This window comes from Elephantulus edwardii, unplaced genomic scaffold (assembly GCF_000299155.1).
Source record: "Elephantulus edwardii isolate Elephantulus edwardi_28Jun2011 unplaced genomic scaffold, EleEdw1.0 scaffold00310, whole genome shotgun sequence".
In the NCBI taxonomy this organism is placed as follows: domain Eukaryota; kingdom Metazoa; phylum Chordata; class Mammalia; order Macroscelidea; family Macroscelididae; genus Elephantulus; species Elephantulus edwardii.
Window position 1 is genome coordinate 891357 of NW_006400060.1, and position 18566 is coordinate 909922.

Here is an 18566-nt window from a genome sequence, read left to right on the forward strand (position 1 = left end):
CAGTGCAGTATACATTATTGAACCCATCTTACTCAGTCTCTCCCCAACCCCAAGGACAGTCCCATTCTAAAACAGTGGCATCATGTAATATTTGTCCTTTTGTGACTGGGATATTTCACTCAGCATAATGTTCTCCAGAGTCAACCATTTTGAATGATATTGCAAGGCATCAATTTTTGAATTATCCTTAGTCATTGTCCAGCTCTCTGATGCATAGTAAGTAACTGCAAAGACCATGACCTGGTCCAGGCACACCTTAGTCTCTGACCTGATGTCATTGCTCTTCAGTACTTTGGACAGGTCTCTGAGAGCAAATTTCCCCAGTGCAATTCATCTTTTGATTTCCTGCCTGCTATTACTAAGGGTGCTGATTGTGAAGCCAAGTAAGTTGAAGCTGTTAATAATTTCAGTCTCTTCTTTGTCTGTCATGATGTTGCCAATTGGCCCAATGGTGAGAAATTTGTTTTCTTGATGTTGAAATTCAATACATATTGAAGGCTGCAATCCTTAACCTTCTGCAGCAAGAGTTTCACGTCCTCCTCAGTCTCAGTAAGCAAGGTTGTGTCATGTATAACAAACGTTGTTGATGAGTCTTCCTCCAATCCTGATGCCACATTCCTCTTCATAGAGCCTTGCTTCCCAAATTATTTGTTCCACATACAGATTGAAACGGTATTGAGATAAGATACATTACTATACCAAAAAGAATTGGCTGACACAGAAGAATGTCATGAAATAACATAGGACCAAAAGCCAATGGTGATGGAGCAAGTTCAAGTTGCTCTGAAGAAACTGGAAAAAAATCAAGACCCCAGGAATTGACGGCATATCAATTGTCACATTTCAACAAATAGATGCTGTCCTGGATATGCTTACCAGATTGTGCCAAGAAATCTGGAAGACAATTACCTGATCAACTGACTGGAAGAGATTCCTACTTATTTCCATTCAAAAGAGGTCATCTGAACAGAATGTGGAAATTACCAAAAAAATATGACTACTATCACGTGCAAGCAAGATCCTGCTGAAGATTATCCAAACAACTTAGAAGAGGTCATGGCACTAGGGAAATTATAGCCAATGTTAGACGGATCTTAGCTGAAAGCAGACAGTAGCAAAGGAATGTATGTTTGTGTTTCAATAACTATTTAAAGGCATTTGGCCGGGTGGATCACAAGTTGTGGCTAACTAGACCAGGAGGCAGTTGTCAGAACAGAACAAGGAAACACTTCATGGTTCAAAATCAGAAAAGGTGTTCTTTTTTGCAGGTTTTCCAGTGTTTTTCAAGAGCAACAGAGTTTATTGACATTAAATGAGGGAAGGAATTAATTGTATAGGACTGCCCTAAATATGTCCTGTGGCTCCCTTTCCCCCACTCCCAGTAATAGTGTTCATTCAGTTAATGTAACAACCAAAACCACTCTGATATCTTTCTAAACATCTTCCTCGATGAAAGGCTGGTTCTTGGTTGAGAACTACTATAACATCAATTTTATAAGAAATCATCATTTTATACTGGTCTTATAGAGACTAATGAAACTCCTGAGACTATGGTCATTAGTCACCCTTTGAATCTAGAAGACAGCTTACCACTGTGGCTCAACTTTCAGCTGTGCAATAGGACTTCAAGGTGAACAATAACACCAGGGAGGCACACACCTCTTAGGATAATCAGTCATACAAGATCAAAGGGGCAACATTTACCCAGGGACAAAGCTCACAAGGCAGGTGGGGTAGGATAGGATGAGTGAAAATAAGACTCATAGGGAAGAAATGGGAAGAGTGCAGATATACTGTTAATATTATAATTAATGTCATAAAACAAAATATATAAATGTAAAACTCCTTTGTAAATTTTTACCTAAATCACAATAAATTAAATACAAAAAATTGAAAAAGTTTAAAAAGCAGTCTTAAATGTTGTTATGAAACTACCTCTGCCAGAATAATGCTGACCTTAAGATTCATAAAGAGTGCACTTATTTAGAAATAATAATTTATTGATTCCTCCCCTAGAATTTCATTCAATAGGCCTGAGGTGGAGTTCCAGGAATTTCTACTCTTAAGTTAAGCACTTCACTAGAGTCTTCAGCTCATTTAACATTTGAGAAAAACTAGGTGAGACATATATATACTCAGCCATACATGTATATATCAAAACTTCACCACACTGGGTCAATGGCTCACCAATTTATTTGTAAATGTGCCTTTTATTTCTATGTACCCAGGACTGGGCTTCAATTCATAGTGACCCTATGTAAAACAAATATAGATCTCTTCCAGTCAGTTGGCCAAGTGGTTGTCCTCCAGATTTCTTGGCACAGCTTGGTGAGCACATCTAGAGCAGCATCTGTTAGTTGAAATATATCAACTGGTATAGCATCTATTCCTGGTACCTTATTTTTCACTAGTCCTTTCAAATCAGCTTGAATTTCTTTCTTCATCACCATAGGCTCTTGCTCATATGTTGTTTCATGAAATTCTTCTGTGTCTGCCAATTCCTTTTGGTGCAGTGACTCTGTATATTCTTTCCATCTACTTACTGGATCGTTTCATATTCTACTCAGAGCATCCTTAAGCATAGAAACTTGAGGTTTGAATTTGTTAAGTTCCTTGAGCTCAAGAAATGCTAAGCGAGTTCGGCCCTTTTGATTTTCTGACTCCAGCTCCTTGCACATTTCATTGTAATGTTTTACCTTGCCTTCCATGCTGCCTTTTGAAATCTTCTGTTCAGCTCTTTAATATCGTGAATTCTTCCCTCTGCTTTGGTTTTGCGGTGCTCTAGTGCAATATTAAGTCTCTTATGGCATCCATCTTGGTCTTTTTTCCCTCCTCTGTCTTTGTAATGACCTTTTGCACTCTTCCTGGATGATACTCTTGATATCCTCCCAAAACTCATCTGGTACTTGCTCATTGGTGTTCAAGGCCTCAAACCTGTTCCTGAGATGGTTCTGAAATTCAGGTGGGATAGACTCAAGGTCATATTTTGGTTCCTGTGGATTTAATTTAATTTTCCTTAGCTTCAGTTTGAACTTGCATATTAGTAGTTTCCACAATCAGCACCTGGCCTAGTTTTCACAGCTGATAGTGAGCTTCTCCAGTGGTTCTTTCCACAAGATGTAATTAATCTGATTCCTATGCATCAGGTGAAATCCATGTGTATAGCCTGCATTATGTGTTTTTTAATGTTTCTTATAAAACATATTTGCAATGAATAAGTCATTGTGCAAAACTCAATCATTCTATCTCCAGCTTCATTTCTGTCATTGAGTCCATGTTTTCCAACTACTAATCCATCTTCTCTGTTCCCAACTTTTGTATTCCAGTCACCCATTATTATTAAGGCACCTTGATTGCATATTTGATTGATCTCTGACTGTACAGGTCGGTAGAAGTCTTCTCTTCTTTGGCTCTCGTTGTTGGTGCATATATCTGAATGATAGTGGTAGTCCCTAAACTTCCTTGTTTGCATATAGATATTATCCTATCACTCACGATATTGTATTTAAAGACAGATCTAGAAATGAATTTTTTAACCATGAAAGCAACCCCATTTTTCCTCACCTTTTCATCTCCAGAGTCATAGATCATATGATAATCTGAATCAAAATGTCCCATGCCAGTGCATCTCATCTCTGCAACACCTAGTATGTCAATATTTATGCATTTCGTTTCTTCCTTAACAATAGGTCAAGGACTGAAGACTGCAATATGGATTGAGGCTCAATATCAAGAAGACAAAGATTCTCACCACTGGACCAATTGGCAGCATCAGGATGGATGGTGAAAAGATTGAGATCGTTCACAGCTTTAATTTGCTTGGCTCCACAGTCAACACTCTTGGCACCAGCAGCCAGGAAATTAAAAGATATATTATGTCACTCTGGAGACTAAGGTGTGCCTGATACAGGCCATGGTCTTTGCAACCACTTGCTATGCATCAGAGGATAGAAAGAGCTGTGGTACTGGAGAAGAGTATTGAGGGTACCATGGACTACCAAGAAAACAAACAGATTCATCCTGGAGAGGATTAAACCAGGCTGCCCCTTGGAGGCAAGGATTCCGGGGCTTGTCTGACATACTTTGGAGATGTTGCAAGGAGGGACAGGTCCTTGGAGAGGGACGTCATGCTGGGAGGGTGGAGAGACAGCACAGGAGAAGAAGACCCTCTATGAAGTGGATTGATTCAGTGACTGGGGTAATGGGGATGGGAGTGTAGGAGACAGTGAGACTGGCACAGGATAGAGCAGGGTTTAAGGCTGTTGTTGTACATAGGGTCGCTATGAGTCGACGGCACATAACAACAACAACAACTATGTACAACAGAACAAAGCCTTTCCTGATCCTGCACCATCCTCACAATATAAGCTGTGCACAATATAAGCTCATTGTTGCAGTCACTGTGGCAATCCATTCTATTGAGGGTCTTTTACTAGGCTGCAAACCTTGTTTTGGACTATTTTATTACACAATGTGTTTTTCTGATTACAAAGGAATTTTAAGTGGGAATCCACAGTCATGAGAAGTGTGACAATTCTTCTAAAATGTCTATTTTTGCCCAAATCACTACTTGATACATGTCCACTATGCATGTAAAGGGAGCTCTGGTAACCTAGTAACGGCTGGTTTGAATCCACCAGAGGCTCTAAGGAAGAAAGATGGACAATCTCCTTTGTGATTTACAGCTCTGAAAAAAAAAAATAAAAAATACACAAACCTGCTGTAGGGTCAGCTGAGTCAGTTCCGACTTGATAGCACAAAACAGCACACCATATATGTAACAACAACAACAAAACACCACCAAAAAAACCCCCACCATCTCATTGTCATTGAGTAAGAACTGACTCTCCGGTGTCTCCAATGGAGGTAACCCTCCAATGGGTTTTTCAAAGGCTGTAAAATGCACGGAAGGACATTGTCTGCTTTCTTCTATGGCGCCGCTGGTGGATTTGAACAACCAGAGAGGCACCTTTTTTGAGTTAGCAGCAAAACTATCTATTGGGTCACCAGAGCAGTGCTCACTATTTATTAAAAAAGTATTATATTTCAAGTGAAATCACACACACCCTGCATGCACGCTCACACAAATTATAATCTATCTAGAATTAATGTCTGTGCCTCAAACTTTCTAAATATTTAAGCATCAAACAGGCCCTCAAAGAATGTGCCCTTTTGTACTTCCTTCTCCTCTCCCTGTGGTGACTCAGATGTTAAACTTTTGGCTGCTAACCAAAAGATTTGTGGTGGGAAACCAGTAGCTTTTACATGGTAGAAAGATGTGATGGTCAGTTTCAGTAAAGTTTCGTTTTGGAAATCCTGTGGGGTAGTTCTTTTCTGTCCTATAAGGTCATTATGACTGAACAGACTCTAGGATAAATGGATGTGTTTTAATCCTGTTCTTCCTCAAACCCTAGTCTACTGTCTTCCTGTGAGGTGACAACTAGTCCTACACGCCATATTCTAGGAGTGTAGCCACCAAAATGTAATTAGTGATCCTTTGTTTTTCACAATCCTGTCAGTGATTTCTCCACTCACTCTTATGAACAGCAAGCATTTAGGGCTCTAGGGCTACTAGGGGAAAACTCGGAACTGTTTTCCCTTTACCTCTCCAGCTGTTCAGCTATCTTGGTATCCTGGAGTTAAGTGTCACCTCATTCTCTTGGCTGCTAAGACTCTTCCCTATTCTCAGTCCAACCACTTGTAGCTTTAGCAAAAGAATAATCATCACGCTGATTGGGTGGGGCAACCATTTGTCTTCCTTTTTAGAGAATGAAAATGAAGGCGCCCTGATAAATGAGCTTCAGTTACCCAGTGATTCCTCTATCTCTAAGACAAATGTGCCAGGAAAGGCCAGAACTCAACAGGGCAGAGAGGTGATTCCCTCCGCGACGTGACGGAAGCATTGGGTAATAGAAAGACGTCAAGGGGGTGGCCTTAAGTCCCGCTGGCCGGGAGCTTCCGGCTCACGCGCAGTACGGAAGCATGTTTGGCGCTGAGTCCACGCGCCGGACGGAAGTGTGCTCAGCACAGCGGAAGCCATTGGGGAAGAGCTATGGCGGGTTTGACTGTGAGGGACCCTGCGGTGGATCGTTCACTTCGTTCTGTGTTCGGTGAGAGGAAAACGGTGGAGCTCAGCGTCCGGGAAGGGCAGAAAGAGGCAGGGAGCTACGAGGATTGCCCCCCTGGAACTCTCTCACCTTATGAACCTGTGATGGATGGGTCGGGGCATGGAGTTCTACTAGCTTATCTTGTGGGCGGCCAGCCTGGTGTATTTGTGGGCAAGGAGATACTTCCCTTCTTCTGAGGTTCCGCACCCTTTCTACGCTATTGCTGAGAGAGTTAGACTTGTTTCAGCTTCTGTGTATTTATTTGGCGAACTTTAGTTTTTGTCTGCAAGTCAGGGTGCATGGCAACAGTTCCTCCCTCTCCCTGCCCTATACTAGTCCTCATTTCCTGTTCTCGAATGCAGAGAGAGTAGATAGATACCAGTGTTTGCTTTCTGTCCTCTAATAAGGACTCCCTCTACTCCTTTCTGCTCTTTTACTGGTAACATTGTAGTTCACTGATAGTAGTAGAAGCCCCCTGGTGTGTATTATAAATGAGTGAATGTACGAGTAAGCCCTCAACGAAGGAATCCAAGAAGATTTATTTTATTCTGAGTACTTTCTGGCCCAAATAAGCCGTTTTAAACATACTCCACTACAGTCCTTGATTTTTATCTCGTGTGTGTAAATGTGGACAAGTAAGCCTAAGTATTTATTTGCACCAGCGTTAAGGAATATATAACACTTGTCATAACAATCTGAAAACTAACATCTAGGAGTGCCTATTACACTTAACTCCTTCATATTTAAAGTTCCTTGCTGGCATAGTAGATTAAGTATTGGACAGTTTATAAAAAGTTGAATGCCATTTGAATGTTCCAGCAGCTTTAGGAGAAAGATGTGGCATTCTCCTCCTATTAAGACTTGTTGTTCTGTACACACAATGTAGAACCAACTCATATCTGACTCTCCAGCTGATGTTCAAAGGCAATAAATCACATGGGAGGAGATTGCCCATCATTCTCCCTGCTAGCAACTGGTGGATTTGAATCACATAATTTGGATTGGTGATACAATTCCACTAAGCCACCAGAGCTTTTAAAGCCTTGGGAACCCAAAGAAAGATTACCATTAGTTGGCTTTTGATAGCAGTGGATACATTTTATTTCATCTTCTCCACGGTTTGTTTTGTTTTTGTCAGAAGACAAGATTAGAATCTCTTCTGATGGAGTTCCAAGAAACTAGGATTTAGAGAACACAATTTTGAGCCACTTATTACAGACTCAATAATAAAAGCAGATAATATGCTACTTATTTTTCTCACTTCAAGTGTAAGTAACAAACTTGGGATTTTAATACATCAACCCATTTTTTCTTCCTCAGTGGGGAACATACCTTATGAAGCTACTGAAGAACAGTTAAAGGACATCTTTTCTGAAGTTGGACCTGTTGTTAGTTTCAGGTGAAGTTCCCTTTTTTTTCTGATGGTGTTTTGTTCTTAAAAATTGTCACAGATTTGGCCATTAGGAATAGTAGGAATTACTATTTACAGTGTTACTTTTTAAATATGTATACTTTCTTAATAACAGCTTCATGGAGGTATAATTCATCTTCCATATAATTCACATACACTGTCATTTAAAAGATATGTGTATGAATGTATGTACATCCATACAGTGTTAGATTGAGGTTTTGTTTTTTCATTAAGAAAAAAATCTTTTTAAAAAAGATGAATGACACATAGGTGAAATTACAAGGTTTTAGCCTATAGTGGGCCAAATTATAGCATGAAAGTATTAATAAGAACCCTGGATGTGCAATATCCAATACTTGATTCTGTTCTCCAGGTTGGTGTATGACAGAGAGACAGGAAAACCAAAGGGCTATGGCTTCTGTGAATACCAAGACCAGGAGACAGCCCTTAGTGCCATGCGGAACCTTAACGGGCGTGAGTTCAGTGGTAGAGCCCTTCGAGTAGATAATGCAGCTAGTGAGAAGAACAAAGAAGAACTGAAGAGTAAGTGTAAACCCAAGTTACATGAAATATGGCTTAATAAAGATGCATTTGAAGATTTTACATTTGAGGTATGTTCTAGAATATGCTGAAATGGTTAGTCATAGTTTCTTTACTTGCTTGATTTGAGATACCTACAAATTAACATGGAAAATCTTTCAGTTGCCAAAGAATTGAATTCTAGTTAAAGATAAGCTAATTCAGGCTCCCAAGCCATCACTAAGTGTGAATCATGTTCGCATTCACCACTGGTGTGACTATGTTGCCATATTTGTAACTGGTAGGGATATTAAGGCTTTCTTACACTTTCCCCCCATGAAGTAATGATGTTATTGTTATTATATGCCATTGAGTCAGGTAGAACTCATAGCAACCCTATGATCTGAACCCTGCCCTATCCTGTGCCATACTCACCAGCTCTGGTATATTTGAGCCCACTGTTAAAATCACATTCCAGAACATTACACATTTTTACAGAAGCAATGTCGTTATGTGCTATGGAATTGACTATGTCTCAGCTTCCTGAACAACATGCCCAACATGACTCTGGAAACTGAACTTTGATAAACATCGATAGTTATAGAAAGGCTTCAGGCCTTTTGTTCATAGGATCGCTATGAGTTGTGCTTGACTTGAAGGCAGTCAACAACAACAGCATAGCAACCAGGATCTGAACCCGTCCCTAGCCTGTGACATCGTCATCATCTCTGATATCCTTGAGCCCATCATTACAATCACTGTGTCATTCCTTCTTGTTGAAAGTCTTCCTCTGTTTCTCTGACCTTCCACTTTTCCAAGCATGATGTCCTTTTCCAAGGACTGAGCCTCCTAGCAGCATGCCCAAAGTATATGAGGCAAAGCTTCATCATTCTCTACTCCAAGAAACACCCTGGTTGCAACTTTCTCTAAGACAGATTTGTTTGTTTTTTGGCAGTCCATGGGATATTTTCTACACTTGTCCAACATCACAACTCAAAGGCCTCACTGCTTCTGTTATCATTAGTCATTGTCCAACTTTCAGATGCATAGCAAGTAATTGAAAAGACTGGCATGGTTCAAATGGCACCAAGAATTCCCTTTGAAATTAGCTTCCCCCCACCCCTGTTTCAACCTTTTCTTCTGCAGTGTTTTGTCAGAAATTCATATGCCTTAGGTTAACATTGTCCATTTGTGTGATCATAGTTCCTTCTTTCCTCTGATAGCAAAAAATACTGTCACTAGCCTCCACACAAGCAAGAGACTTGCAAATTACGTATTTCTCAGTGCCAAGAACTTTTAAAGGCCTTTATAGTATCCCTGGGAGGTAGATGCTTGAAGTGATTTAGCTCTTTATCTCCTTAGCTTTCTTGTGCTTTCTTCCAACCAGGCCTTGGCACTGGTGCCCCAGTCATTGAGTCACCTTATGGAGAGACAATCAGTCCTGAGGATGCCCCTGAGTCCATTAGCAAAGCAGTTGCCAGTCTTCCACCAGAACAGATGTTTGAACTGATGAAACAAATGAAGGTATGAGGAGTCATTAGGTTACGGACAAATCAGATCACATCAGATTTTAAGGAGTAATTGGTAAGACAGTGGAAATAGTTCCCTGAGCTCAAATATGTGTGTCTGTATACCACCATTTCCTGCATTTTTAGTATTCCATATACACATAGTATGTTTTACATTTTATATAGCAAGCTTCCCATTGTTTTATACAAATAGTCTTGACTGAGTTTTGTAGTCTGTAGAAATCAGATATGGGGTGGGGTTGTATGTATGTTTTCCCCAAAGTGACAATATGGTATTTGAAATGCCTCTTCATTCTGTTACCTGCCATGACCAAGATTTTGTGTGCTAAGTAAAAACTAATGATAGTTTGCATCTTTTGAATATTACATTTCTCAAATGGAAATGACATTCAATTACTCTTGACCTCTAATAGTATTGAGCCTGATGATGAAATCCGCATATCTTCTCAGCTCTGTGTCCAAAATAGTCCCCAGGAAGCACGAAACATGTTGCTTCAGAACCCTCAGCTGGCCTATGCCTTACTTCAAGCACAAGTGGTGATGAGAATTGTAGATCCGGAAATTGCACTGGTGAGTACTCTACTGCTTTTCTGGAAATAGAGTATACCTTGGATGAGGTGGAACCTGCATAATTATTTGTTAAATGGACGGCTTATAGTTTTGTCTTTTTACTTTTTAGAAAATTCTACATCGCCAGACAAATATCCCAACACTGATTACAGGCAACCCTCAACCAGTCCATGGCTCTGTGCCTGGTCTAGGATCCAGTGTGTCAGTGAACCAGCAAAATCCTCAGGCTCCTCAGGCACAGTCTTTGGTAGGGTATTATCTTTCACTGTTTCTTTTACCTCTTTTAGAATGTCATTTCTTTTTAGGAGGGTATACTCTGAAAATTGCACTGGAGCGCAGAGAAGCCAAAGCACAGGGAAGAATTCAAGATACTAAAGAGTTGAATAGAAGATTTCAAAAGGCAGCACGGGATGACAAAACAAAATATTACAATGAAATGTGCAAGGAGTTGGAGTCAGAAAATCAAAAGGGCCGAACTCGCTCAGCATATCTTAAGCTCAAGGAAATGAAGAACAAATTCAAACCTCGAGTTGCTATAATCAAGGATGCTTTTGGCAGAATGTTAAATGATCCAGGAAGTATTAAAAGAAGATGGAAGGAGTATACTGAGTCACTGTATCGAAAGGAATTGGAAGACACAGAAGAATTTCATGAAACAACATATGAGCAAGAGCCTATGGTGATGAAAGAAGAAGTTCAGGCTGCTTTGAAGGAAATGGCAAAAAATAAGGCTCCAGGAATAGATGGTATACCAATTGACATATTTCAGTTAACAGATGCTGCCCTGGATGTGCTCACCAAGTTGTGCCAAGAAATCTGGAGAACGACCACTTGGCCAACTGACTGGAAGAGATCTATATTTGTTCCTATCCCAAAGAAAGGTGACCCAACAGAATGTGGAAACTACAGAACAATCTCACTGATTTCACATGCAAGCAAGATTTTACTGAAGATTATCCAAAAACGACTGGTACAGCACAGCAACAGAGAACTACCAGAAGTCCAGGCTGGGTTTAGAAGGGGGGGTCGGGGTACTAGAGATATTGTAGCTGATGTTAGATGGATCTTGGCTGAAAGCAGGGAATACCAGAGGAATGTCTATCTGTGTTTCATTGACTATGCAAAGGCATTTGACTGTGTAGATCATAACAAACTATGGCTGACTCTAAGAAGAATGGGAATCCCAGAACACTTGATCGTTCTAATGCAAAACTTATACTTGGACCAGGAGGCAGTCGTCAGAACAGAGCAAGGGAACACTGCATGGTTCAAAATTGGGAAGGGCATATGCCAGGGATGTATCCTATCTCCATACCTTTTCAACCTGTATGCAGAACAGATTATCCGGGAGGCTGGGCTCTATGAGGAGAAATGTGGGGTCAAGATTGGTGGACGATTTATCAACAGTCTGCGTTATGCGGATGACACAACCTTGCTTGCTGAAACTGAGGAGGACCTGAAGCGCCTGCTGCAGAGTGTCAAGAACTGCAGCCTACAATATGAATTGAGGCTCAATGTCAAGAAGACAAAGATTCTCACCACTGGACCAATTGGCAGCATCAGGATGGATGGTGAAGAGATTGAGATTGTACACAGCTTTAGTTTGCTTGGCTCCATAGTCAACAGTCTTGGCACCAGCAGCCAGGAAATTAAAAGGCGCATTGCCATGGGAAAGTCTGCTGTTAGGGACCTCTCCAAAGTACTGAAGAGCAATGGTGTCTCTCTGGAGACTACGGTGCGTCTGATACAGGCTTTGGTCTTCCCAATCACTTGTTATGCATCAGAGAGTTGGACAATGACCAAGGAGGATAGAAGGAGAATTGATGCCTTTGAGATGTGGTGCTGGAGAAGAGTATTGAGAATACCATGGACTGCTAGGAAAACAAACAGATTTGTCCTGGAAAGGGTTAAACCGGGTGGCTCCTTGGAGGCAAGGATTCTGAGGCTCCGTCTAACATACTTTGGACATGTTGTGAGGATTGTCCGGTCCTTGGAGAGGGACATCATGCTTGGGAGGGTGGAGGGACGGCGCAGGAGAGGAAGGCCCTCTATGAGGTGGATTGATTCAGTGACTGGGATAATTGGGATGGGAGTGTCAGAGACGGTGCGATTGGCACAGGACAAAGCGGAGTTTAGGGCTGTTGTACATAGGGTCGCTATGAGTCGCAGGTGACTCGACGGCACCTAACAACAACAACATACTGGAAAAAGAATGGCCAGGAATCTTCTACTAGAGATGATAATTTTTGTTTTTAAGCATAAAAACAATTTCCATGTTGCAGAACCTCTGGCAACAGCGTGAACTCAATTCCAAGTATGTAAAGCAAAGAGAGATCTTTCTCATGCATTCTTTTTCAAACTCTCTCTATATATGTCCACATTATGATTGGTACCTCATTATTCCTTATACATTATCTCATTTAATCTTCACAGAAATTGAATGAGGTCTGCATCTTGTCTGTTTTACAATTTTCTGTTCAGTATGTCTGAAAGTATACTCTGTGTGTGTGTGTGTGTTTTCTAGCATTTAGTCCTTACTGAGTTCTTTCTCTCTTAAGAGGCTGCTTAGTTCTTTAGTGAGATACACAGATAAAAATATAACATTCCCTTTCTTCCAAGGAACTTTAATATATCATTAAAAAAATGCACATTCCTCAAAAATCAGTTCTATCTACGGAAGAATTAAGGAAAGATAGGTCAAATACATTGTTTCATCTTAAAAATGGTAACAGCCAGAAATTGCTTTAGAAATATTCCTATTCTTCTGTTTCTCCTTTAGGATCCTTTTTTCTTAAACACTTGTTGCTTGGTTCCAATTGTGAAATCAGCAACAGAAAGTACATTCTGCCTTGTCACACAGATAAGACCTAGCAATTTCTAATATGCTGTATCTTAACTGTGCTATATATAACCTGATATCAGTTGTTTTGTAACTTGTTTCTGTGGAACTAAAAATGTGTTATATATGTTTAGTGTAGATAGTACATACTACTGCTACAGAGTACATACTATAAAAAAGCAAAGTTAATAGACATTTGGGTGTATTGATTTGAAGATTTTATTTTCTCTTGGTCAGGGTGGAATGCACGTCAATGGCGCACCTCCTCTGATGCAAACTTCTATGCAAGGTGGAGTTCCAGCACCAGGGCAAATACCAGCTGCTGTAACAGGACCTGGCCCTGGTTCTTTACCTCCTGGAGGTAATTTTATCATTAAGAGTGCTTTGCTAAAATTTTGTTATTGCTAATATCACAATGTAGCCAAATTATTAGATGGGAAAGGCTTTAAATATACAATTCATATACCTTAGAAATTATATATCCTACATGAAAGAAACGGTTGATTTCTTATATATAAATCATATTTATTTATTTACTTAATAAAGTGGGGAAAGGGAAAGTAAAGTGGAAAATTGCAGTAAAACTTTGAGATAATAAGAGGAAGAATAGAATTACTGGAAACTTACTCATACCAGAAAAAAATAAGGGAAAGGCAGCAATGATGTAAGGTAAGTAAAGGTACTTTAAAATGGAAGGAATAAAATGAAGTACAGTTGTAATTCCACTAAATAAAAATGGACTTATTCTCACATTAAAAGCCAAATGTTATTAGGTTAAAAAACACATGACTAAAACAGGCATAAAATAGATAATCACATTTTTCGTTGTATTTAGTAATCATAGAAGTGTGCTTCAGTAAGTATAAACTAATTCTAATAAGAGTAGAAAAACTTCTACATATTTCTTGAAGTAGAATTTTACACTTTTAACTATCATTCAAAGGTCATATCTAAGCTCATGAAGAGTTTATGAGCAAGATAACAATTCCACATAATAAATATCTGTATTAACACTGAAAACATGATAAATTTAACGTTTGTAATACCTCAAGACTTCTATCTTTTAGTTAATTAGGATCAGATTGATTATACTACTTGTTGTTGTTGTTGTTGTTGTTATGTGCCGTCGAGTCGCTTGCGACTCATAGCGACCCTATGTACAACAGCCCTAAACTCTGCTCTGTCCTGTGCCAATCGCACCGTCTCTGACACTCCCATCCCAATTATCCCAGTCACTGAATCAATCCACCTCATAGAGGGCCTTCCTCTCCTGCGCTGTCCCTCCACCCTCCCAAGCATGATGTCCCTCTCCAAGGACCGGTCTCTCCTCACAACATGTCCAAAGTATGTTAGACAGAGCCTCAGAATCCTTGCCTCCAAGGAGCCACCCGGTTTAACCCTTTCCAGGACAAATCTGTTTTCCTAGCAGTCCATGGTATTCTCAATACTCTTCTCCAGCACCACATCTCAAAGGCATCAATTCTCCTTCTATCCTCCTTGGTCATTGTCCAACTCTCTGATGCATAACAGGTGATTGCAAAGACCATGACCTGTATCAGACGCACCTTAGTCTCCAAAGAGATACCATTGCTCTTCAGCACTTTGGAGAGGCCCCTAACAGCAGACTTTCCCATGGCAATGCGCCTTTTAATTTCCTGGCTGCTGGTGCCAAGACTGTTGACTATGGAGCCAAGCAAACTAAAGCTGTGTACAATCTCAATCTCTTCACCATCCATCCTGATGCTGCCAATTGGTCCAGTGGTGAGAATCTTTGTCTTCTTGACATTGAGCCTCAATCCATCTTAGGAAAGGTAATTTGAATCGACATTTTTTTTTCCCGAAAAACTAGTCTTCATAGAGTTGACAACAAATGAAAGATGAATTTTTATAAGAAATTTCGGCAAGCTCAGGATTTTAATTTATACTGTGTAGTTATAATGAAACTTAAATTTTCTTTTGGCAAAAGAAATGGATTCCAGTTTTACACATTTTTTTTGTTAAGTCTTTATTTTACTCCATCTCTGTGTATGTAACACCATTTTCCACACTTTGTATGAATTTAATCTGCATCATTCATGAAAAAATATCCTAATTTTAAAGAGGTGATACAGTAGATTTTTCATTTTGTTTTTATTTTAAAAAATGGGCTTCTAAACCTTTGCTTTCTCTTTTCCCACATGGCTGGGAGAGATGATGTTAATGAAGAGAATTAGGTGGATATATTTACAGTCTCAGACTACATGTCTTTCTCCACTGACGGGCTCATAGGTACCAACTATTGACCCTCTGAGATGACTGAGTGCTTTATCCAGTGTGCCATCATGACTTCTATTAACCTCTTACAATGTGTTCCAAGTTGTTGTTGTTGTTGTTTTACACATTTTTAAGAAACACCTACCTAACCCTTAAAATAAGATATTCTGGTGGCATAGTACTTTGCATGTTGGACTCTTCAACAAAAGGTTGGCAGTTTGAATCCACCAGTTACTCCACAGGAGGAAAATAGGTGGTTTCCCCAATAAAGATGTACAGTTGTTGAAACCCCATATAGTAAATCACTGTGAGTCAGAATCAACCTCACAGCATTGAGTTATCTTTAAATAGCTCGATTTAAAGTGTGACCCTACTGCACATAACAAACATGCAGTCAATGTCATATATGACCCAAACTGGTCTACCATGTTCAGTGAAGCAAGTGATCTAATAATGCACTTGAATATCTTGTCTCCTCCCAAGGTGGCTCTGATGTATTGTGACCCTGTATACAACAGAACAATACTCTTCTTGATCCTGCACCATCCTCATAATCACTGTTGTACTTAAGCCCATTGTTGATATCACTGTGTAAGTGCATCTCATTGGAGGTCAAATTGCTATAAAGTTTCTAAATCCTACTTTCAGTTTCTTAATTTTCTCACGGACTGTTAATGTGCAGTTTATGGATCTGCATCTTCGATTAGCCAAACTAGCATTGTGCTGTTGTTTCTACTTGTAGTAGTCTTGCCCAGTTTAACTATGAACAATATAATTTTACTCAATTATGCACCATTCTCACAGTCTCTGCTTGTCTGTGCTCATTGTTGCAGTCACTGTCAGTCGATCTTCTTAAGGACCTTTCCTCTCTTTTGCAAACCCTCTATTTTTTCTATTATTCTTCCCCAGAGACTGACATGAAGTCTTATCCTTGCCTCTAAGGAGCATTCTGGCAACACTTGTAAGGCAGAACTGTTTGTTCTTTTGGTAGTTTATGGTATATTTAATTCTCACTAACACCACAATTCAAAGGCATCAATTCTTTGTTATTCCTTATTTATTGTCCAGCTTTCACATACGTAATGAAGCAATTGAAAATACCATGACTCGGATTAAGTGCATATTAGTGCCATCTTTGCATTTTAACTGGGGGTTCTTGACAGCAGATTTTCCCAGTGCAAGAACACATCTTTTGGTTTCTTGACTGCTGCTTCCGTGGATTTGGATTATAGACCCAAAAAAAATGAGAACCTCATAAACGTCAATTTTTTTCTCCATTTATCATGATGTTGCATATTAGTCCAGTTGTAAGGGCTTTTATTAGTGTTGAGGTGTAATCCATACTGAATTGATCTTTACCAATAAGTGCTTCAGATTCTCTTTACTGTTCTCTAATAAGATTGTGCAATCTGCATAACATAGATTGTTGATGAGTCGACTTCTAATCTTGATGTCATATTTGTTTTATAGTTTGCTCAGTGTATATACTAAATAGGTATAGTGAAACGATATAACGCTGATGCACACCTTTCCTGATTTTAAACCATGCAAAATCCCCTTGTTCAGTTCCAACAGCTGCTTCTTGGTTCAAGCTCAGGTTCGCATGAACACAATTAATGTTCTCGAATTCCCATTCTTTGTTGTTATTGTGTACCATAGAATCAGAACTGACCCATAGCTAATCCTCCAGCAGGTTTTCAGAGGCAGTTAATCACACCACATAGGAGCCCATGCTTCTCCCATGGAGCAGCTGGTGGCCTTGAACCAGGTACCTTTGAGATTGTAGTGCAGCTTCTTGCCACTAAGCCACCAGAGCTCCCTCCCATTCTTAATATTAGCCTTTAATTTATTATGAACCACTCAGTCAAATGCCTTTGCACAGTCAATAAAATACAAGTAACCATCTTTCTGGTGTACTCTGCTTTCAACCAAGATCCCATCTGATACCAACAATTATATACCTGGTCCCCGTGGCCTCTTGTGAATCCAGGTTGAATTTCTGGCAGTTTTCTAAGTAGTGATCCAGCTATTTTTTTAATAATCTTCAGGAAGATTTTACCTATATGTGATAATAATGGAAATGTTCAATAATTTTTGCATCCAGTTGGATGATCTTTATTTGAAATAGGCACTATTATGTCTCTCTTGCAGTTAGTTAGAAGTTTTCATCTTATTAAAGACAAGTGAGAATGGAAGTATAGGAAGGATTACATCTGTTTGCCAAAACACCTCATCAACCAGTTTTTTCTTATACAGTAACTATATTCCTTCCATCTTTTGATTATTTGTTCATCATTCAATATTTTGACCATAGAATCCTTCCTTCAGTGTTGTAACTCAAGGCTTGAATTTTTCCTTCAATTCTTTCAGCTTGAGAAAACTTGAGCATGTTCTTCCCTTTTGGTTTTCTAACTCTCGGTCTTGTACATTTCTTTATAATATTTTCATTTGTCTTCTCTAGCAGCCCTTTGAATTTTCTGTTTAGCTCTCGTGTTAATTTGTGGTTGGCTTTTTTTTTTTTGCTTCAGCTTCTCTGTTCAAGCAGTTTCAGAGTTTATTCTGACATCCATTTTAATTTTTTTCTTTCTTTCCTGTCTTTTAAATGATGTTTTGCTTTCTTCCTTAATGTTGTCCTTGATTTTATCCAACAGTCTGGACTTGAGTAGTTGGTGTTTAATGCATCAGATCTATTCTTGACACAGTTGGGTTTTTACATATTTTATATTGATTTGCATACAGAATTCACATACATTGTGTTTCACACAGTCCTTCATTCACATTGTGTTTCATATGATCACTTGTAACATTGTGTTTTATAAAACTGATCACCTTTGAACTATGCATTGGATCTTTCCTAATACTTTTATCTCCTTGTCCCACCCTGCCCTACAGCCCACAGACTCTCCTTAGTGATTTCCACCCTTACCCACATTCCACTCCCCTGTCCCCCTCCCCTTCCCTTTTTAGACTTATCCACATTTTACATGTTATCCTTCTATTTTTATAATAATGGTACAGTTATCCTTATGAGACTGAGTTAATGTCACTCAGCATAATTCTCTCTAGACTTTCCCATGCTATATATTATTTTACAAAAGTGTTGTTTCTTAGTGCTGCATAGTATTCCATTGGGCAGCACAGTTTATATCATAGGATCAGACATCTGAGTTTGGTCCCATTTTGTCTCTCAGGGTTTTTATGATTTGGGGCTTTGCCTTGGGTCTCTGAACCCCCTTGAGTTGATTTTTGTGTATGGTGTGAGATGTGGATTCTGCTTTAGTTTTTCTGTACATCCAGTTTTTCCAGCACCATTTGTTGAAGAAGTGGTCCTTTCCCCA

General features: G+C 39.5%; 1 protein-coding gene across 1 annotated transcript in view; it reads left to right on the forward strand.

Moving 5' to 3' along the window:
- Positions 1-6052: 6052 nt before the first annotated feature.
- The window catches only part of CSTF2 (cleavage stimulation factor, 3' pre-RNA, subunit 2, 64kDa), a 45835-nt gene continuing 33321 nt past the window's right edge, over positions 6053-18566 (forward strand). The window contains exons 1-7 of the mRNA XM_006901141.1: positions 6053-6110; positions 7428-7506; positions 7892-8061; positions 9425-9561; positions 10017-10136; positions 10246-10383; positions 13213-13336. Coding sequence (XP_006901203.1) covers positions 6053-6110; positions 7428-7506; positions 7892-8061; positions 9425-9561; positions 10017-10136; positions 10246-10383; positions 13213-13336 — 826 coding nt within the window. The remainder of the gene's footprint in view (positions 6111-7427; positions 7507-7891; positions 8062-9424; positions 9562-10016; positions 10137-10245; positions 10384-13212; positions 13337-18566) is intronic.